Source organism: Salmo salar, chromosome 03, assembly GCF_965601325.2.
Source record: "Salmo salar chromosome 03, fSalSal1, whole genome shotgun sequence".
Classification (NCBI taxonomy): Eukaryota; Metazoa; Chordata; class Actinopteri; order Salmoniformes; family Salmonidae; genus Salmo; species Salmo salar.
In genome coordinates, this window is record NC_138293.1 from 13,671,252 (window position 1) to 13,694,882 (window position 23,631).

The 23,631-nt window shown below is 42.3% G+C and overlaps 1 protein-coding gene across 2 annotated transcripts in view; it reads right to left on the reverse strand.

Moving 5' to 3' along the window:
• Positions 1–6,207: 6,207 nt before the first annotated feature.
• The window catches only part of LOC106598827 (receptor-interacting serine/threonine-protein kinase 2), a 28,624-nt gene continuing 11,200 nt past the window's right edge, over positions 6,208–23,631 (reverse strand). For both annotated transcript variants that reach the window (XM_014189832.3, XM_014189836.3), the window contains exons 8-11: positions 23,006–23,113; positions 21,210–21,306; positions 20,689–20,904; positions 6,208–10,722 (exon numbers count right to left, since the gene is read on the reverse strand). In XM_014189832.3, coding sequence (XP_014045307.1) covers positions 10,343–10,722; positions 20,689–20,904; positions 21,210–21,306; positions 23,006–23,113 — 801 coding nt within the window. In that variant the 3' untranslated portion in view covers positions 6,208–10,342. The remainder of the gene's footprint in view (positions 10,723–20,688; positions 20,905–21,209; positions 21,307–23,005; positions 23,114–23,631) is intronic.

Below are 23,631 nucleotides of genomic sequence, written 5' to 3' on the forward strand. Positions count from 1 at the left end.
GGTTTCACATTGTACATCACTCTGTCGTTTAATGACATGTGCCACTCATCCTGACAACCCATTCATCCATAAAGCAGCAGACTGTCGTAAACCATAACAACGTACAGTATGACGTACAGCACGTCGTACCATACATAACACAGATATCATTAAATACACAAAACCAGCAAACGGATCTCAAAACCTCATACAGAATTTATGGAATTTAATTAAATAAATACTGTAATCAAACTCGTATACTGCAGGCATGTGTATGGTGTTCAGGGCATATGTTTACTGTTCAGGGCATGTGTATGTGTTTGGTGTTTAGGGCATGTGTATGTGTTTGGTGTTCAGGGCATGTGCATGTGTTTGGTGTTCAGGGCATGTGCATGTGTTTGGTGTTCAGGGCATGTGTTTGTTGTTCAGGGCATGTGTATGCGTTTGGTGTTCAAACACATACTATTGTAGATGGAAACGGCTGATTTTTTTGATTTTTTTTATGGAATTTCTACATTGGTGTACAGAGGCCCATTATCAGCAACCATCACTCCTGTGTTCCAATGGCATGTTGTGTTAGCTAATCCAAGTGTATCATTTTAAAAGGCTAATTGATCATTAGAAAGCCGTTTTGCAATTATGTTTGCACAGCTGAAAACTGTTGTGCTGATTAAAGAAGCAATGAAACTGGCCTTCTTTAGACTAGTTGAGTATCTGGAGCATCAGCATTTGTGGGTTTGGTTACAGGCTGAAAATGGCCAGAACCAAAGACCTTTCTTCCAATACTCGTCAGTCTATTCTTGTTCTGAGAAATTAAGGCTATTCCATGCGAGAAATTACCAAGAAACTGAAGATCTCGTACAACGCTGTGTACTACTCCCTTCACAGAACAGGGCAAACTGTCTCTAACCAGAATAGAAAGAGGCGTGGGAGGCCCCGGTGCACAACTGAGTAAGAGGACAAGTATATTAGAGTGTCTAGTTTGAGACAGACTCCTCACAAGTCCTCAACTGGCAGCTTCATTAAATAGTACCGGCAAAACACCAGTCTAAACGCCAACAGTGAAGAGGCGACTCCGGGATGCTGGCCTTCTAGGCAGAGTTTCTCTGTCCAGTGTCTGTGTTCTTTTGCCCATCTTAATCATTTATTTTTATTGACCAGTCTGCGATATGGCTTTTTCTTTGCAACTCTGCCTAGAAGGCCAACATTGCTCTCGGAGGATGCGTTGGTACCATTCTTTTTTCATGGCTGTGTTCTTAGGCAAAATTGTGAGTGAGCCCACTCCCTTGGCTGAGAAGCAACCCCACACATGAATGGTCTCAGGATGCTTTACTGTTGGCATGACACAGGACTGATGGTAGCGTTCACATTTTCTTCTCCGGACAAGCTTTTTTCCGGATGCCCAAAACAATCGGAAAGGGGATTCATCAGAGAAAATGACTTTACCCCAGTCCTCAGCAGTCCAATCCGTGTACCTTTTGTAGAATATCAGTCTGTCCCTGATGTTTTTCCTGGAGAGAAGTGGCTTCTTTGCTGCCCTTCTTGACTCCAGGCCATCCTCCAAAAGTCTTCGCCTCACTGTGCGTGCAGATGCACTCACACCTGCCTGCTGCCATTCCTGAGCAAGCTCTGTACTGGTGGTGCCCCGATCCCACAGCTGAATCAACTTTAGGAGATGGTCCTGGCGCCTGGTGGACTTTCTTGGGTGCCCTGAAGCCTTCTTCACAACAATTGAACCGCTCTCCTTGAAGTTCTTGATGATCCGATAAATGGTTGATTTAGGTGCAATCTTACTGGCAGCAATATCCTTGCCCGTGAAGCCCTTTTTGTGCAAAGCAATGATGACGGCACGTCTTTCATTGCAGATAACCATGGTTGACAGAGGAAGAACAATGATTCCAAGCACCACTCTCCTTTTGAAGCTTCCAGTCTGTTATTCGAACTCAATCAGCATGACAGAGTGATTTCCAACCTTGTTCTCGTCAACACTCACACCCGTGTTAACGAGAGAATCACTGACATGATGTCAGCTGGTCCTTTTGTGGCAGGGCTGAAATGCAGTGGAAATGTTTTTGGGGGATTCAGTTCATTTGCATGGCAAAGAGGGACTTTGCAATTAATTGCAATTCATCTGATCACTCTTCATAACATTCTGGAGTATATGCAAATTGCCATCATACAAACTGAGGCAGCAGACTTTGTGAAAATTAATATTTGTGTCATTCTCAAAACTTTTGGCCACGACTGAAATGTACTTGTCCTCTTGCTCAGTTGTGCACCGGGGCCTCCCACTTCTCTTTCTATTCTGGTTAGAAACAGTTTGCGCTGTTCTATGAAGGGAGTAGTACACAGCTTTGTTTCTTGGCAATTTCTCCCATGGAATAGCCTTCATTTCTCAGAACAAGCATAGACTGACGAGTTTCAGAAGAAAGGTCTTTGTTTCTGTCCCTTTTGAGCCTGTAATCGAACCCGCAAATGCTGATGCTCCAGATACTCAACTATGCTAAAGAAGGCTAGTTTTATTGTTTCTTTAATTAGCACAACAGTTTTCAGCTGTGCTAACATAATTGCAAAACGGTTTTCTAATGATCAATTAGCCTTTTAAAATGATAAACTTGGATTAGCTAACACAACGTGCCATTGGAACACGGTTGCTGATAATGGGCCTCTGTACACTTATGTAGATATTCCATAGAAAATCAACCACTTCCAGCTACAATAGTAATTTACAACATTAACAATGTCTACACTGTATTTCTGATCAATTTGATGTTCTTTTAATGGACCAAAAAAAGATGCTTTTCTTTCAAAAACAAGGACATTTCTAAGTGACCCCAAACTGTTGAACAGTAGTGTATATAAAAATGTATTCAAATAATTTCTTTGCTCTAGTCATAATAAATAAAATAAAAAATCCATTAAAATCTGTCTGTTTAAGATAGAAATATATGTTTTTTGATCGGGCTGCGTCTCAATCATGACCATGTCTACATATGAGGACATCAAGGTCCAGACCTCTGTAATTTTTCCTAATTTGAAAAAAGTAGATTCATAAAAATATATATTTTGTACACAAAGAAAATCAATTATGGGTCAACATCTAAATAGAGCGCTTATATTCTTGGGGTGCGTTCATAAATTCGCTCTGGCTGTCTACTCAGATTCCAGAGCACTCTTTCTGAGTGTGCCAGAATGCAGAATATCTGATGAATTTCCAAACGGACAATCTGACAATGCTCTGAATTTACAAACGCCCAGAGCGCACTCACTCTGAGCGCACTCTGAGCGCACTCTGGCACTCTAGATTGAATTTATGAACACACCCTGAGTTCTAATCACGCCTGCCTCTTTGCAAACAACTGGAATGATGAACAGTAGTTTGTTCGTTATGTTCCCCTGCGTTCCCTGGATTTGTTTTAGCAGCAAATTCATCACTCTCTCAAACAGCTAACTCTGTCCTCTCGCGGCACAGGCCGAACCAACTACCCCAGCTCGGAGTCGGTTCACTAGAGAAGTAGATAATGGATACATCTCTGATAGTTTTAAAATATCAAGAGCAGTGAGACACGGTTGCTCGCTCTCACTGTATCTATCTCTAATTGGAATTGAAATACGAGCTATAAAGTTGATAAATAATAGAGATCGAAGGATTAGACATGTTTGGTTTTATGACCAAGATGTCTACCTTTGCAGAAGATGCCACTTTCCATCTCCGTCCTTGACCGGCCTCCATAAGTGCCCTCACCAAAGATTTAGATGGTTTTGCCAATCTATCCGGTCTGAAACCAAATCATGACAAGTGCTCACTACTTTGACTGGGATCTTTGTATTACCATGTAGTGTACCAATTACATGGCCAGACGGGCTAGTAAATGTTCTTGTAATACATACAGTGCATTAGGAAAGTATTCAGACCCCTTCCCTTTTTCTGCATTTTGTTACATTACAGCCTTATTCTAAAATGGATTAAATTAAAACAAATTATCATTCATCTACACACAATACCCCATAAATCTATTTTTTTTGCAAATGTAAAAACATAATACAGAAATACCTTATTTACATAATTATTCAGACCCTTTTCGATGAGACTCAGGCGCATCCTGTTTCCATTGAGCATCCTTGAGATGTTTCTACAACTTGATTGGAGTCCACCTATGGTCAATTTAATTGATTGGACGTGATTTGGAAAGGCACAAACCTGTCTATATAAGGTCCTACAGTTGACAGTGCATGAACAGAGCAAAAACCAAGCTATGAGGTCGAAGGAATTGTCTAAAGAGCTCCGAAACAGGATTGTGTTGAGCCACAGATCTGGGGAAGGGTACCAAAAAATGCACCGTCCATTATTCTTCAATGGAAGAAGTTTGGAACCACCAAGACTCTTCCTAAAGTTGGTCACCCGACTAAAGTGATAAAATGAGGGAGAATGGCCTTGGTCAGGGAGGTGACCAAGAACCCGATGGACACTCTGACAGAGCTCCAGAGTTCCTCTGTGGAGATGGGAGATCCTTCCAGAAGGATAACCATCTCTGCAGCACTCCACTAATCAGGCCTTTATGGTCGAGTGGCCAGACAGAAGCCACTCCTCAGTAAAAGGCACATGACAGCCTGCTTGGAGTTTGTCAAAGGGAACCTAAAGGACTTTCACGCCATGAGAAACAAGATTCTGTAGTTTGATGAAACCAAGATTGAACTCTTTGGCCTAAATACCAAGCATCATGTCTAGAGGAAACCTGGCACCATCCCTACGGTGAAGCATGGTGGTGGCAGCATCATGCTGTGGGGATGTTTTTCAGCGGCAGGAACTCTGAGACTAGTCAGGATCGAGGGAAAGATGAACAGAGCAAAGTACAGAGATCCTTGATGAAAACCTGCTCCAGGGTGCTCAGGAGCTCAGACTGGGGTGAAGGTTCATCCTTCCAACAGGACAATGACCCTAAGCACACAGCCAAGACAACGTAGGTGTGGCTTCGGGATAAGTCTCTGAATGTCCATGAGTGGCCCAGCCAAAGCCGGTAGTTGAACCCGATCTAACGTCTTTGGAGAGGCCTGAAAATAGCTGTGCAGCAACGCTCCCCCATCCAACCTGACAGAGCTTGAGAGGATCTGCAGAGAAAAATGGGAGAAACTCCCCAAATACAGGTGTGTCAAGCTTGTAGCGTCATACCCAAGAAGACTCGATGCTGTAATCGATGCCAAAGGTGCTTCAACAAAGTACTGAGTAAAGGGTCTAAATACTTATGTAAATGTGATATTTTAGTTGTTTCTTTAATATATTTTCTAAAACTTGTAAAAAAACTGTTTTTGCTTTGTCATTAAGAGGTATTTTGTGTAGATTAACGAGTTGCAGTTCAAATCAGTCAATTGAAATAAATTCATTAGGCCCTAATCTATGGATTTCACAACTGGGAACACAGATATGCATCTGTTGGTCACAGATACCTTGTCAACCAGCCCTGTGTCTGTATGTCTATAGCGCTGAACCTTACCATTTCATTTGCCAATAAACTTGGGCTCCTGTCTTCAGGCAGGTATTTGGCCACGTAGTAGAAAGGCACTCCAGACAGGGCTATGCCGATCCTTGTGAGGTAATCCAGTAAATTGTGAAAAACAGTGACACACTCAGGCAGAACAACATGTAAAGTTTTGGCTCCATGTTTCATGAGCTTAAATAAAAAGATCCCAGAAATGTTCCATACGCTCAAAAAGCTTATTTCTCTCAAATTTAGTGCACAAATTTGTTTACATCCCCTGTTAGTGAGCACTTCTCCTTTGCCAAGATAATCCATCCACCTGACAGGTGTGGCATATCAAGAAGCTGATTAAACAGCATGATCATTACACAGGTGCACCTTGTGCTGGGGACAATAAAAGGACACTCTAAAATGTGCAGTTGTGTCACACACAATGCCACAGATGTCTCAAGTTTTTGAACTGCAACTCAGTAAAATCTTTGAAATTGTTGCATGTTGCGTTTATATTTATGTTCAGTATAAATGTCAGTGTGAAAAGGCGTCCCATGGTCTGTTTTTGTCAACGAACTCAATGTACTCCAAACACTGGTGGTAACCAGATGATCCCAATAATTTATGTAGCCTAGTAAATGATGCCCCCCTCTGGTATGTTCTATTGCAAACTGTCTGGGAGTTCTTGTTTCCTACTCCAATATATTATACTTATTAAACCTGCAATATGTAAACAAACAAAATCAGAGAAAAACAGGTGGAAGGATTACACACTTTAACGGCACAGCAATAAAGCGTAACGGTATCAAAAACGTCATGCAATACATGTACAGTAAATATTCAATTATATTTCTGCCAAAAGATGCTTTGGTACTACATATTACACTGAGTATACGAAACATTAAGAATACCTGCCATGACAGACTGACCAGGTGAAAGCTATGATCCCTTACTGATGTCACTTGTTTAATACCCTTCAAAATCAGTGTGGATGAAGGGGAGGAGATGGGTTAAAGAAGGATTTTTAAACCTGGAGACGATTGAGACCTGGATTGTGTGTGTGTGTGCCATTCAGAGGGTATTTAAGTGCCTTTGAACAGGGTATGGTAGTAGGTGCCAGGTGCACCGGTTTGTGTCAAGAACTGCAACGCTGCTGGGCTTGTCACACTCAACCATATCCTGTATGTATCGAGAATGGTCCACCACCCAAAGGACATCCAGCCAACTTCAAACAACTGTGGGAAGCATTGGAATCAATATGGGCCAGCATCCATGTGGAACGCTTGACACATTGTAGTCCATGCCCCAACGAATTGAGGCTGTTCTGAGTGCAAAAGGGGGGGGGCGCAACTCCATATTGGGAAGGTGTTCCTAATGTCTGGTATACTCAGTGTACACACTATGTATACAGGATATTTGATATTGTTGCTAATGATATGAAAAAAAGTACATAAGTATATGGATAAAACAGAACACTGACTAGGAATATGGCAATGTTGATGGCTGCTTGAAGGAATTCCATGTAAAGCAATGATTTCTTCAGACACTTTTCTAACAAACACCTAATGGTTTAGAACTATGCAAGAGTTCAGCTAAAGACAAATAGAATAGCGCAATACAAAAAGACTGTTGTACTTACACAACATTTTGTCCAAAAGTATATTAAGATGACTAGGAATGTAATAAAAATTTAATTTGATAACATCTGGAGTTTTGTGCAAATATCATGTGAGAAAAGAATTGTGGAAAATAATCAAAAATCTTGAATATGAGGCACAGTATTGACAACAAGGCAGTAAAAGTCCAGAGGATTTTGGAAGAGTTTCTCTCCTGGCTGGCTTTGGCTTGCCAGTTGCCACCCTATACCGCTGACACAGCACATGTTCTAATTCAACACAAGCTTACACAAGCTTACAAAGAGCACCCTCATGATGGGGGCAAACAACGTACATTGCTTATTCTGCAGCACAAATAAAATAAAAATAGGTAAGAATACCTAGATTAATAAATAAACACTAAAACCCCTCAGCCAGTGCTCCTCAATTCCGAAGGGTCACAATTGTGGGGCACAGACCCTAGGTAATGATACTTAGCCACGGTGCCTCCAGAACTCATTTAAGGAAGTGCATTGACGGTAAGGCTTCTAGAAACTACACGTCTCTGATTTAGTGGCGCTCTTGGTTCCCTATGTGGAGACATTGCATGCACACATCACTGACAGAGAGAAACAGAAACGATGGTGAGGTAACCACGGGAAAAGTTGTTTTATCAGGAAATTGCTTAACTACAGTGTATTTTGGCACTTAGTCATTTCTGGATATGTATTAGCAGAGAACAGCTCCAAGGTGAGAAACAGTCGTAAAACAGGGTCCCTGCTGAGGCTTCTACAGGCGATAGTGTGCATTGTTGACAGCTAGCTATAGCGCTCAGATTGAGGGTACATTGTAGCTAGCTCGCTATAGCGCTCAGATTGAGGGTACATTGTAGCTAGCTAGCTATAACGCTCAGATTGAGGTTACATTGTAGCTAGCTAGGTATAAACGCTCAGATTTAGTTGGCCCCTATGCTTGCTCCAACTACAGTCTCAAGGCTGAGAATGACCACCTACCTAGAGCAGGTAGTTACATTTGACTGACTTTAAAGTGTAATTACTTTATGGTATATAGATTAAGTTTGTATAAAAGCTATAGTATGATTCAATTTCCAGTCATGTGTCCCAGGCAGTGCCCTTTGCTACTCGAGACCTGTCATGTGCTGACAAAACTGAGGATAGATCACTGAATGAAATATGAAGTCCATGCAATTCATGAAATGATAAAGTGTTCATCGTAAAACAGTTTGCTTTGGCCCACTTTAGACAAACATACACCAGTCTCTTCTGTGTGAGTCCCTGGCTGCTTCCTCTGTGACCGGTTTCTACTGTAGGGATCCCCCTCCCCTGGCTTAAAGCACTGGATGATGGAAACTTTAGGTGGGAAAAAACAGCTCTGACTCTACTTTAGCATCACACACCCCGAGTGCCACAATCTGAGGCTGAACGTTTTTGTCAAAGTGCAGGATAACCAACCACAGCTCTAAGCTGCTGAGGGACATGTTACTATATTTAGCACTTGGCTCAATGACTAAACCCTGCTCTATCCATTCACTGGTCTTGTACCAAAACATGTAGAACAAACAGAGATTCTGTAACAAGTATGGGCCATGACCTCTATCGCAAAAAACATGTCTACAAAAACCACCCATAACGGAGTCCAAGGAGAGTACCAAAATAGCTAGACAGACCCTGGTACACTCTGATCTATATTAGCTACATGACCTTATTTTCCACTTTCTGGCTAGACTGTTATTGTGCCTGTCACCATATGTAAACGTGTCAAGATGAAGACCAAGGATTAACTCTACAGTAGCTACATCTACACACCAGACCTAAATCCACCGACTTGGCCCATCCCATGTCAACGCAAGCTCCTTTATAAGACAGATTTTGTTTGTCTTGAAAAGGCAGTGGTAAAAAACAACAAAAAAAACAGTAACTTCAAAATGGCAGAAGTCCAGTCGAGTACCTTATCAGACCTGGATATTATATTTTTTTAAAAGGGGGATCTGGACCCGAACAGACCCGAGAACAACCAGACGTATACCGGACCCATACCTTAAGGGGTCAGGATCTAGACCAGATCCGATTGTACCAGAGTGACAAATTTATGTTAATCAGCCAAGTTTATCTTCTGGCTAATAAATAGGTCTTTATATGTTGGCTCTCCATAAGTCAATAGATTCACCTTATTAGCGTAAAATAAAACATTTTAGGTAATGCAGAGACGTGGTCAGATCCATTCATGTCCACTCTGGTCTATGAGCAGTAGTTACATAGACCCGGATCTGAGGGTCAACTACAGAATTTCAGTCACAGTAATTGGGTCCCACCCAGACCCGTAGAGTCTAGACCCTTCAAACTCAACTTTGGACCTTCGAAGCCAGTCCCATTATCTTTGTTCATTGTTCCCCCTTAAATCAGGGACTGATTTAGACCTGGAACACCAGGTGGGTGAAATTAATTATCAGGTATAACAGAAAACCAGCAGGCTCCGGACTTCGTAGTGTAAGAGCTCAATACCCCTGTTCTAGAATGTCCACTCAGTAAAGAGTGAAATCAGAGCCTTAGATCAGTATGATGTTATACAGTATGTCTCTGGATATACAGTATGTCTCTGGATATAACCATTCAGTGCAAAGGGGGACAACAATAACAGAAAGATGCATAGAAGCAGAACTCAGGCCCGTACCCCGATCACTCAGAATTTAGGAAATGCTTCAAGAGAACCAGATGATTTACCTGAAGTTACATAAAATTCATAATATAATTCTTCAAAGCCTGGATTAAATCCTAAGAGGTTTTTGATTATGATTGCTAATCCCAACCAGTCCTCTGTTTTCAGAGAACAGGTGAAATTTAGTGAATACTGGTTATTTTTCCAAAAGGCATCTTTACCTTTAAGTCCTTTCGTGCAACTTCTAGGCACCTTCAGTTCAATGAACAGTAGCAACATAGAGTAATGTCCTGTGTGAGTGGGCAGGAAAGTAGGTACCATGATGAGCAATATGAAACCACAGCTGGGCTTGACCCTACCACACTAAATTCAAAGTTCACAGTCAAAACCCAGGGTCGTATTCACTAGTGCACACCGTAGCAAAACAATGTGCAAAGGAAAACAAGTGTCTTATTGGACAAGTTTAGGTAGTCCCTCCCTGTTTCAGTCAGTTTTGTTCCATTTGGTGCCTAATGAATATAACCCAGGACTAACAGACCGTAGAGGCTTCTTCCAATACCTAGCTCAATGAGCTAAAAGTCTTGGAACAGTTTAGTCTCTGGTCTTCTCTGGACTAGTTCTGTTCTAATATTTCCTAGGGTTGGACACAGAGAGTGGGGGTGCGCTGGGGCTTGGCACGGCCACAGGGGAGCTGAGCTCTGGGGGGTATGGCTGCAGGCCCATTTGCTTGTTGTCCTGGAGCTTGCGGACCACCACGCGGCAGAAGTCCTCGCTGTGGCGGTGGCAGGTGTCAAGGAGCTGGCGGACCTTGGCTGTACGCGTGGCCCGGTTCACCACCAGCTCGTAGTCCTCAAGCATCAGGAGAGAGCGCGCCAGCAGGGCATCCAGGCTCTGGTTCAGACAGGCCTCCGTCATCTGGGAAACGATATCCTCACGCCGTGCTGCGATCCAGCGCGCCACAGGGCCCAGCATGGGGTCAGGGGGGTCCGAAGGTGGGTTGAAGTCTGGACGTTTGGGTAAAGCCAAAGCAGGTATTAGATTAGCAGTAATATAAATAATTGGAACAGTAGTGGCCTGAGAACAGCACTGAGGAACATGAAAACATACCTTGGATAGGACAAACTTTTCAATGTTCCTCAAGGCTCTGTTCTTGGACCACTGCTGTTCTCTCTCAGTGTACAAAACATTAGGAACACTTTCCTAATATTTAGTTGCAACCCCTTTTGCCCTCAGAACAGCCTCAATTCTCTACAAACTGCCAAAAACGTTTCACAGGGCCCATGTTGACTCTGATGCTTCCCACAGTTATGTCAAGTTGGCTTGATGTCCTTTGGGTGGTGGACCATTCTTGACACACACGGGAAACTGTTGAGTGTGAAAAACCCAGCAGCATTGTAGTTCTTGACGCACTCAAACCGGTACACCTGGCATCTACTACCATACCCCGTTCAAAAGGCACTTAAATCTTATGTCTTGTCCATTTACCCTCCAAAATGGCACACATACACAATCCATGTCTCAATGCGTCAAAATATATTTTTTTACATGTCTCCTCCCCTTCATCTACACTGATTGAAGTAGATTTAACAGGTGACATCAACAAGGATCATAGCTTTCACCTGGATTCACCTGGCCAGTCTCTTATGGAAAGAGCAGGTGTTCCTAATGTTTTGTACACTCAAAATAAATATATAGAGTACCAGTCAAAGGTGGGGACACACCTAATCATTCAAGGGTTTTTCTTTATTTTTTACTATTTTCTACATTGTAGAATAATAGTGAAGACATCAACACTATGAAATAACACATGTAGTAACCTAAACAAAAGTTAAATCAAAATATATTTTATATTTCAGATTCTTCAAAGTAGCCACCCTTTGCCTTGACAGCTTTGAACACTATAGGCATTCTCTCAACCAGCTTCATGAGGTAGTCACTTGCATTTAAATTAACAGGTATGCCTTGTTAAAAGTTCATTTGTGGAATCTGTCATTCTTAATGTGTTGGAACCAATCAGCTGTGTTGTGACAAGGTAGGGGTGGTATACAGAAGATAGCCCTATTTGGTAAAAGACCAAGTCCATATTATGGCAAGAACAGCTCAAATATGCAGAGAGAAACGACAGTCTATCATTACTTTAAGACAGGTCAGTCAATACTGAATATTTGAAGAAGTTTCTTCCAAGCGCAGTCGCAAAAACCAACAAGCGCTATGATGAAACTGGCTCTCACGAGGACCGCCACAGGAAAGGAAGACCCAGAGTTACCTCTGCCGCAGAGCATAAGTTCATTAGTGTTACCAGCCTCAGAAATTGCAGCCCAAATAAATGCTTCAGAGTTGAAGTAACAGACACGTCTCAACATCAACTGTTCAGAGGAGACCGCGTGAATCAGGCCTGCAAAGAAACCACTACTAAAGGACACCAATAAGAAGAAGAGACTTGCTTGGGCCATGAAACATGAGCAATTACATTAGACCAGGGGAAAACAGTCCATGGTCTGATGAGTCCAAATTTGAGATGTTTGGTTCCAATCGCTGTGTCTTTGTGAGACGCAGAGTAGGTGAACGGATGATCTCCGCATGTGTGGTTCCCACTGTGAAGCATGGAGGCGGAGGTGTGGTGGTGCTTTGCTGGTGACACTGTCAGTGATTTATTTAGAATTCAAAAAGGCACACTTAACCAGCATGGCTACCACAGCATTCTGCAGCGATACACCAGCCCATCTGGTTTGCGCTTTGTCCTGTTGAAAAACAAATGATAGTGGGACTATGACTCAACATACCTCCAGGGTGTGTAAGGGCTATTTGACCAAGGAGGAAAGTGATGGAGCGCTGCATCAGATGACCTGGCCTCCACAATCACCTCAACCCAATTGAGATGGTTTGGGATGAGTTGGACCAAAGAGTGAAGGAAAAGCAGCCAACAAGTGCTCAGCATATGTGGGAAATCCTTCAAAACTGTTATAAAAGCATTCCAGGTGAAGCTGGTTGAAAGAATGCCAAGCATGTGCAAAGCTGTCATCAAGGCAAAAGGTGGTTACTTTGAAGAATCTCAAATATATTTTAATTTGTTTAACACTTTTTTGGTTCCTACATGATTCCATGTGTTATTTCATAGATTTGATGTCTTCACTATTCTACAATGTAGAAAATAGTAAAAATAAAGAAACTCTTGAATGAGTAGCTGTGTCCAAACTTTTTACTGGTACTAGAGATACATACATACACAAAAGTATGTCGACACCCCTTCAAATTAGTGGATTCGGCTATTTCCGCCACACCCGTTGCTGACAGGTTTATTAAATCGAGCACACCGCCATGCAATCTCCATAGACAAATATTACACACACGCATACACACAGTGCCTTCGGAAAGTATTCAGAATCCTTGACTTTTTCCACATTGTTACCAGCCTTATTCTAAAATGGATTATATAAACAAACAAAGAATCCTCTGCAATCTACACACAATACCCCATTATGACAAAGCGAAAACAGGTTGAAATTTTTGCACAATTATTAAAAATTAAACAAAACAGAAATATCTTATTTACATACAGTTGAAGACAGAGGTTTACATGCACCTTAGCCAAATACATTTAACTTTTTAGTGACGGGGCAGTATTCGGAAATTCAGATGAATGACGTGCCCAAATTAAATTGCCTGCTACTCGGGCCCAGAAGGTAGGATATGCATATTATTAGTAGATTTGGATAGAAAACACGCTGAAGTTTCTAAAACTGTTTGAATGATGACTGTGAGTATAACAGAACTCATATGGCAGGCAAAAACCTGAGAAAAAAAATCCAACCAGGAAGTGGTTTGTAGTTTTTCAAGTGATTGCCTATCCAAACTACAGTGTCTGTGGGGTCATTTTCCACTTCCTAAGGCTTCCACTAGATGTCAACAGTCTTTAGAACCTCGTTTCATGCTTCTACTGTTACTGGGGAGAGAATAAAGCCTGACTCAAGCCTGAGACCAATGAGTTGTTTACTGCGCAGTCACGCCGTTCCTTCTTTTTCCTCTGTAATGAATATGCTATTGTCCGGTTGGAATATTATCGAAGATTTATGTTAAAAAGACCCTAAGGATTGATTGTAAACATCATTTGACATGTTTCTACAAACGGTAATGGAACTTTTTGACTTTTTGTCTCGGGTTTTGCGCTCGCGCATTATGCCTTTGGATAGTGATCTGAACACGCAAACAAAATGGAGGTATTTGGACATAAATATGGAGTATTTCGAACAAAACTAAAATTTCTTGTGGAAGTGGGAGTCCTGGGAGTGCATTCCGACGAAGATCAGCAAAGGTAAGTGAAGATTTATAATACTATTTCTGAGTTTTGTTGACTCCAGAACTTGGCGGGTAACTGTATAGCTTGCTTTGATGGCTGAGCTCTGTACTCAGAATATTGAACAATGTGCTTTCGCCGTAAAGCTATTTTGAAATCTGACACAGCGGTTGCATTAAGGAGAAGTGTATCTATAATTCTTTCAATAACTGTTGTAAATTTTATCAACGTTTATGATGAGTGTTTTTGTAAATTGATGTGCTCATTCACTGGAAGTTTTGGGAGGCAAAACACTTCTGAACATCACGCGCCAATGTAAAAATTGGGTTTTTGGATATAAATATGAACTTTATCGAACAAAACATACATGTATCGTGTAACATTGAGTCCTGGGAGTGTCATCTGATGAAGATCAAAGGTTAGTGATTCATTTTAGCTGTCTTTCTGGTTTTTGTGACGCCTCTCCATGCTTGGAAAATGGCTGTGTGGTTTTTGTTTAGGCGCTGTCCTAACATAATGTTATGCTTTCGCCGTAAAGCCTTTTTGAAATCAGACAATGTGGTTGGATTAACGAGAAGTGCATCTTTAAAATGGGATATAATAGTTGTATGTTTGAGAAATTTGAATTATGAGATTTTTGTTGTTTTGAATTTGCTGCCCTGCTATTTCACTGGCTGTTGACAAGTGTGTCCCGCGGGTGGGACGGTAGCGTCCCACATGTCCCAGAGAGGTTAAACTGAGTTTTTCCACAATTCCTGACATTTAATCCTAGTAACAATTCCCTGTCTTAGGTCAGTTAGGATCACCACTTTATTTGAAGAATGTGAAACGTCAAAATAATAGCAGAGAATGATTTCAGTTTTTATTACTTTCATCACAATCTCAGTGGGTCAGAAGTTTACATACACCCAATTAGTATTTGGTAGCATTGCCTTTGAATTGTTTAACTTGGGTCAAACGTTTCAGGTAGCCTTCCTCAAGCTTCCCACAATAAGTTGGGTGAATTTTGTCCCATTCCTCCTGACAGAGCTGGTGTAACAGTCAGGTTTGTAGGCCTCCTTGCTCGCAAACACTTTTTCAGTTCTGCCCACAAATGTTCTATAGGATTGAGGTCAGGGCTTTGTGATGGCCACTCCAATACCTTGACCGTGTTGTCCTTAGGCTATTTTGCCACAATTTCAGAAGTATGCTTTGGGTCACTGTCCATTTGGAAGACCCATTTGCGACCCAGCTTTAACTTCCTGACTGATGTCTTGAGATGTTGCTTCAATATATCCACATAATTTTCCTTCCTCATCTTGCCATCTATTTTGTGAAGTGCACCAATCCCTCCTGCAGTAATGCACCCCCACAACATGATGCTGCCACTCCCGTGCTTCACGGTTGGGATGGTGTTCTTCGGCTTGCAAGCCTCCCCCTTTTTCCTCCAAACATAAGAATGGCCATTATGGCCAAACAGTTCTATTTTTGTTTCATCAGACCAGAGGACATTTCTCCAAAAAGTACGATCTTTGTCCCCTTGTGCAGTTGCAAACCGTAGTCTGGCTTTTTTATGGTGGTTTTGGAGCAGTGGCTTCTTCCTTGCAGAGCGGCCTTTCAGGTTATGTCAATATAGGACTTGTTTTACTTTGGATAAAGATACGTTTGTACCCGTTTCATCCAGCATCTTCACAAGGTCCTTTGCTGTTGTTCTGGGATTGATTTGCACTTTTCGCACCAAAGTACACCCATCTCTAGGAGACAGAATGCGTCTCCTTCCTGAGCGGTCTGACGGCTGCGGCGTCCCATGGTGTTTACACTTGCGTACTATTGTTTGTACAGATGAACATGGTACCTTCAGGCATTTTGAAATTGCTCCCAAAGATGAACCAGACTTGTGGAGACTTGGCTGATTTCTTTTGATTTTCACATGATGTCAAGCAAAGAGACGCTGAGTTTGAAGGTAGGCCTTGAAATGCATCCACAGGTACACCTCCAATTGACTCAAATTATGTAAATTAGCCAATCAGAAGCTTCTGAAGCCATGACAATTTTCTAAGCGGTTTAAAGGCACAGTCAACTTAGTGTATGTAAACTTCTGACCCACTGGAATTGTGATAGTGAATTATAAGGGAAATAATCTGTAAACAATTGTTGGAAAAATTACTTGTGTCATGCACAAAGTAGATGTCCTAACCGACTTGCCAAAACTATAGTTTGTTAACAAGAAATTTGAGTGATTGAAAAACGAGTTTTAATGACTACAACCTAAGATTCTGTAAACTTCCGACTTCAACTGTAAGTATTCAAACCCTTTGCTATGAGACTCGAAATTGAGCTTAGGTGCATCCTGTTTCCATTGATCATCCTTGAGATGTTTCTACAACTTGATTGGACTCCCCGAATACAAGTGTGCCAAGCTTGTAGCGTCATACCCAAAAAAGACACCAGTGGTAGGCCTGATCACCAACAACATGACAGCATATATGGAGGCGGTCAGAGACCTGGCCGTGTGGTGCCAGGACAACAACTTCTTTCTCAACGTGATCAAGACTAAGGAGATGATTGTGGACTACAGGAAAAGGAGGACCGAGCACGCCCCCATTCTCATCGACGGAGCTGTAGTGGAGCAGTTTGAGAGCTTCCAAGTTCCTTGGTGTCCACATCACCAACAAATTGTCATGGTCCAAACACACCAAGACAGTCGTGAAGAGGGCATGATAAAGCCTATTCCCATTCAGGAGACTGAAAAGATTTGGCATGGGTCCGCAGATCCTCAAAAGTTTCTACAGCTGCACCATCGAGAGCATCCTAACTGGTTGCATCACTGCAAGAGGCTGCTAAACAGCTTCTACCCCCAAGCCATAAGACTCCTGAACATCTAATCAAATGGCTACCCAGACATTTTGCATTGCCCCCCCCCTCCCCTCTTTTACACTGCTGCTACTCTGTTATTAAAGTGACTTATGCATCGATAACTCTGCCCACATGCATATATTACCTCAATTACCTCGACTAACCGGTGCCCCCACACATTGACTCTGTACCGGTACCCCCTGTATATAACCTCGCCATTGTTATCTTACTCTCTTTTGATGACTTCTGTAACCGTAATAGCCTTGGTTTCATGCATGTTAACATTAGAAGCCTCCTCCCTAAGTTTGTTTTATTCACTGCTTTAGCACAATCTGCCAACCCGGATGTCCTAGCCGTGTCTGAATCCTGCCTTAGGAAGACCACCAGAAACTCTGAAATCTCCATCCCTAACTACAACATTTTCAGACAAGATAGAAAGGCCAAAGGGGGCAGTGTTGCAATCGACTGCAGAGATAGCCTGCAGAGTTCTGTCCTACTATCCAGGTCTATACCCAAACAATTTGAACTTCTACTTTTAAAAATCCACCTCTCTAAAAACAAGTCTCTCACCGTTGCCGCCTGCTATCGACCACCCTCTGCCCCCAGCTGTGCTCTGGACACCATATGTGAACTGATTGCCCCCCCATCTATCTTCAGAGCTCGTGCTGCTAGGTGACCTAAACTGGGACATGCTTAACACTCCAGCCATCCTACAATCTAAGCTTGATGCCCTCAATCTCACACAAATTATCAAGGAACCTACCAGGTACCACCCCAAAGCCGTAAACACGGGCACCCTCATAGATATCATCCTAACCAACTTGCCCTCTAAATACACCTCTGCTGTTTTCAACCAAGACCTCAGCGATCACTGCCTCATTGCCTGCATCCGTAATGGGTCAGCGGTCAAACGACCTCCACTCATCACTGTCAAACGCTCCCTGAAACACTTCAGCGAGCAGGCCTTTCTAATCGAGCTGGCCCGGGTATCCTGGAAGGATATTGACTTCATCCCGTCAGTAGATGATGCCTGGTTATTTTTTTTTTAATGCCTTCCTCACCGTCTTAAATAAGCATGCCCCATTCAAGAAATTTAGAACCAGGAACAGATATAGCCCTTGGTTCTCTCCAGACCTGACTGCCCTTAACCAACACAAAAACATCCTGTGGCGTTCTGCATTAGCATCGAACAGCCCCCGTGATATGCAACTTTTCAGGGAAGTTAGAAACCAATATACACAGGCAGTTAGAAAAGCCAAGGCTAGCTTTTTCAAGCAGAAATTTGCTTCCTGCAACACAAACTCAAAAAAGTTCTGGGACACTGTAAAGTCCATGGAGAATAAGAGCACCTCCTCCCAGCTGCCCACTGCACTGAGGATAGGAAACTGTCACCACCGATAAATCCACTATAATTGAGAATTTCACGGCTGGCATTTTTCTACGGCTGGCCATGCTTTCCACCTGGCTACCCCTACCCTGGTCAACAGCACTGCACCCCCCACCAGCAACTCGCCCAAGCCTTCCCCATTTATCCTTCTCCCAAATCCAGTCAGCTGATGTTCTGAAATAGCTGCAAAATCTGGACCCCTACAAATCAGCCGGGCTAGACAATCTGGACCCTTTCTTTCTAAAATTATCTGCCGAAATTGTTTCAACCCCTATTACTAGCCTGTTCAACCTCCCATGTCGTCTGAGATTCCCAAAGATAGGAAAGCAGCTGCAGTCATCCCCCTCTTCAAAAGGGGGGGGACACTGTTGACCCAAACTGCTACAGACCTATATCTATCCTACCCTGCCTTTCTAAGGTCTTCGAAAGCCAAGTCAACAAACAGATTACCGACCATTTCGAATCCCACCCCACCTTCTCCGCTATGCAATCTGGTTTCAGAGCGGGTCATGGGTGCACCTCAGCCACGCTCAAGGTCCTAAACAATATCTTAACCGCCATCGATAAGAAACAATACTGTGCAGCCGTATTCATTGACCTGGCCAAGGATTTCGACTCTGTCAATCACCACATCCTCATCGGCAGACTCAATAGTCTTGGTTTCTCAAATGATTGCCTCGCCTGGTTCACCAACTACTTCTCTAATAGAATTCAGTGTGTCAAATCGGAGGGCCTGTTGTCCCGACCTCTGGCAGTCTCTATGGGGGTGCTACAGGGTTTAATTCTTGGGCCGACTCTCTTCTCTGTATACATCAATGATGGCCTCCAACTGCTCTTAAATACAAGTAAAACTAAATGCATGCTCTTCAACCGATCGCTGCCTGCACCTGCCCGCCTGTCCAGCATCACTACTCTGGACGGTTCTGACTTAGAATATGTGGACAACTACTAATACCTAGGTGTCTGGTTAGACTGTAAACTCTCCTTCCAGACTCACATCAAACATCTCCAATCCAAAGTTAAATCTAGAATTGGCTTCCTATTTTGCAACAAAGTATCCTTCACTCATTCTGCCAAATATACCCTCGTAAAACTGACCATCCTACCGATCCTCGACGATGTCATTTACTAAATAGCCTCCAATACCCTACTCAACAAACTGGATGTAGTCTATCAACAGTGCAATTCGTTTTGTCACCAAAGTCCCATACACTACCCACCACTGTGACCTGTACGCCCTCGTTGGCTGGCCCTCGCTTCATACTCGTTGCCAAACCCACTGGCTCCAGGTCATCTACAAGACCCTGCTAGGTAAAGTCCCCCCTTATCTCAGCTCGCTGGTCACCATAGCAGCACCCACCTGTAGCACGCGCTCCAGCAGGTATATCTCACTGGTCACCCCCAAAGCCAATTCCTCCTTCGGCCGCCTCTCCTTTCAGTTCTCTGTTGCCAATGACTGGAACGAACTACAAAAATCTCTGAAACCAGAAACACTTATCTCCCTCACTAGCTTTAAGCACCAGCTGTCAGAGCAGCTCACCGATTACTGTACCTGTACATAGCCCATTTATAATTTAGCCCAAACAACTACGTCTTCCCTTTCTGTATTTATTTATTTTGCTCCTTTGTACCCCATTATTTCTACTTTGCACTTTCTTCCACTGCAAATCTACCATTCCAGTGTTTTACTTGCTATATTGTATTTACTTCGCCACCATGGCCTTTTTTTGTCTTTACCTCCCTTATCTCACCTCATTTGCTCACATTGTATATAGACTTATTTTTCTACTATATTATTGATTGTATGTTTGTTTTACTCCATGTGTAACTCTGTGTTGTTGTATGTGTCAAACTGCTTTACTTTATCTTGGCCAGGTCGCAATTGTAAATGAGAACTTGTTATCAACTTGCCTACCTGGTTATAGAAAAAGCTTGTTTATTTTTTATTATTACTGCTGCTCTTTAATTATTTGTTACTTTATTTCTTTTTTTTGTTGTATTTTTCTTAAAACTGCATTGTTGGTTAACGGCTTGCGAGTAAGAATTTCACTGTAAGGTCTACACCGGTTGTATTCGGCACGTGACAAATAAAATTTGATTTGAAGAAGAGGCTGTAATCGCTGCCAAAGGTGCTTCAGCAAAGTATTGAGTAAAGGGTCTGAATACTTATGTAAATGTAATCATTTTTTAAAATAAATAAATAAATAAAAAAAAATATATATATATAAGCATTTCTAAAAACCTGTTTTTTGCTTTGTCATTATGGGGTATTGTGTGTAGATTGATGAGGGTAAAACACTATTTAATCCATTTTAGATTAAGGCTGTAACATAACAAAATGTGGAAAAAGTCAAGGGGTCTGAATATTTTTTTACAGTAGCTAGGTAGGTAGTGAGACTAGGTGTTTAATGTTAGTCATGTCGTGATTTAATTTTGAACTTCTATCTCCGTTACCTGGCTGGGGTTGGTGTGGCTGTGACTTCAGGGTGAGGTTGTCCAGGTACGTCACACACTCTGTTTCAGGCAGATATGGTTTGAGGGGAATGTTGAGCTCGTCCAGGGGCCTGGCGCTCTGGGGGTAGTTGAGGTTGTTGTCATCCACGAGGCTCTTCTCTCTGAGGGGCTGCGGAGGCTCCAGGGTGTGGGGCATGAACAACGAGGGGGACACTTCTAGGAGGGATGAGGAGGGGTTGGGTGGAGGGGGGTTACAAGGAGAGGTGGGTGTCAATCAGAGGAGGCTTTTCTCCTGGGAGGAAGTTCCTCCTCATTAATTAAAGAAATGATTTGAGGGAGAAGAGAGGGAACTGGGTATCAATGCAACTCGTATACAACGCAGAAACAAACTCACTATTTCCCTTCAGGGCAAAAAGTTAACTGTTAATCACAGCTGACAATCACAGCTGTCAATCACAGCTGTCAATCACAGCTGTCAATCACAGCTGTCAATCACAGTCCAGGAAAGTGGGCGGATTTACCTTTAGAAGGCGGAGCATTGGTGCTAGTGAGGGAGCTTGGTTGGGAGATGTCCGTGTCCTGGGAGGAGCAAGACCCAGAGCCAGAGGTGGAGCTTCCCTATGGCAGTGACACAGCATGTTAAAAACATGCACACACACCGGAGTGCTCTACATAAAAGTAAACTGGCCCTAAAAGAACAGATATACAGCTCTGGAAAAAATTAAGAGACCATTGCAAAACTATCAGTTTCTCTGGTTGTACTATTTATAGGTAAGTGTTTGGGTAAAATTAACATTTTTGTTTTATTCTATAAACTACTGACAACATTTCTCCCAAATGCCAAATAAAAATATTGTCACTTAGAGCATTTATTTACAGAAAATGACAACTGGTCAATGTTGTCAGTAGTTTATAGAATAAAACAAAAATACAGTGCCTTCAGAAAGTATTTAGGCTGTTGGTTGACAGATTTTTTTTATTAAGTGGTCGCAAATATATATATATATATATATATATTTTTCATGGCACATAAGACACCTGTCTGATTCGTGCCTGGACTAATCCATTGCGGAGGCGGCACAGGCCATCACTCTCAGACAGGCATCGGCAACAAGGCACACGTGCCATGAGGGTATTTGCCTTGGCATGCCAAGCAATTTGATTAAAAAAAAAAGTGAAATTGCATTGGTTTTCAATAAATGGCTACTGCTTTGGACCTGCCACAGTTCATGAGAGTATTCCTTAGGCCTGTAGTATGTGAAGATAATTTGTCTTGGGTATAATTTCAAATGATGAGTCAAGAAAACGTAATTGTGTAAATTGTTTGCCCTCTGATAGTTAGCGTCTATCAATTCCCCATTACATACAGTATATCACCAGTAGTACATTTACCATTAATCCCAATCATTTCTAATCTACAATGTTTTATGGTAATTTCTAATAATGCATTCAATATATTATTACTGCAGTCATTACAGAGTGGACACGTTGTTTGCAGAGCTCACAACCTATGCTACACTTATGAGAAACAAGTTCTGCCAATTAACTCATTGTCTTTTGTTTGGAGCGCTCCTGTCAATGATGAGTAAGGACCCGATTACGCATAGAAGTAGGCCTAGGCTACTTGGCCTACGCGCAAATGTAGAAATGTGCCCATTTAGGGATGTCTGATAGTATTAACTCACCATAACTAATGAGCAGTGGAGCTACGCAAAATAATTATTTAAATCAAGTAAACAAAGTCTGTTTTTACATCCATTGAGAAGGACAATAGCTCCTCAATGGATTTGTCAAATCTTTTCAGCTCTCTCCTTTTTGAAAACCACCGAGCCTCGGCGCGAATGGGAAAAATGTCATGCTCTGATCCAGTGGAAACCTGATTACTTCTCAACTTTGCGCAGATACAGATGTCTGTCCGGATCTCACTGGCGTGGGAAACTGAGGGCTCAGAATAGTTGATACAATGTTGCTAGGGTGAGCATCAGAACTGACAGCTGATACGTTTCACTTTCATGTTCGTTGCAGACAGGCGGAGTAGATAGATGAATGTGACTGAAGAACATGAACAAACTGCCACATTTGTGCATCTTAATTATTTCATCAAACAGTGCCCTTAAAGCATCAGACAAGCTCAGTGCATATAGTTTATTTTATTAATAAACACATAGGGTGTGTCTATATAATGAAAAATACACGTTTGAAAATGTTGACCTATCAATTGGTAAAAAAAATATTACAAAAAAATAAAATAAAAAAACAGGACTCTCGGTTGACCCAAAAAAACGTTTTGCAGGGGACAGCCGGTCATTATACTCACTGGCCAGGGACTGGGGTTGTCCTTCAGAATGTTCAGAGACTTCTCCTCTTCCCTCCCCCTCTCACACACCACGGGTGTGGCAGAGTAACAGCTTGCTCGCCTCATCAGCTAGAGAGAGAGAATGTATGCTGCTTTATAAACTGGGTGGTTCGAACCCTGAATGCTGATTAGCTGACAGCCATGGTATCAGACCGTATACCACATGTATGACAAAACATTTATTTTTACTGCTCTAATTACGTTGGTAACCAGTTTATAATAGCAATAAGGCACCTCGGGGGTTCGTGGTATATGGCCATTATACCATGGCTAAGAGCTGTATCCAGGCACTCCGTGATACGTTGTGCATTAGAACAGCCCTTAGCCATGGTATATTGGCCATATACCATACCTCCTCATACCTAATCATTGTGTGCATTTCTTTCCACATTAAACGGTGAATAAGGAAGTGAAAGTAGGGGTTGGATTATTTCTACCAAAATGTGAAGTCATACATTTGTCTCTCTGTTCGTCATTTGTCGAGTCATCCATCTCAAGACATATCAATGAGTCACGCTGCGCCAAACCCTGGTCAAGTCTGAAGTCATCAAATTTGGGGTTATCACAAACAGAACTAAAACATTTAA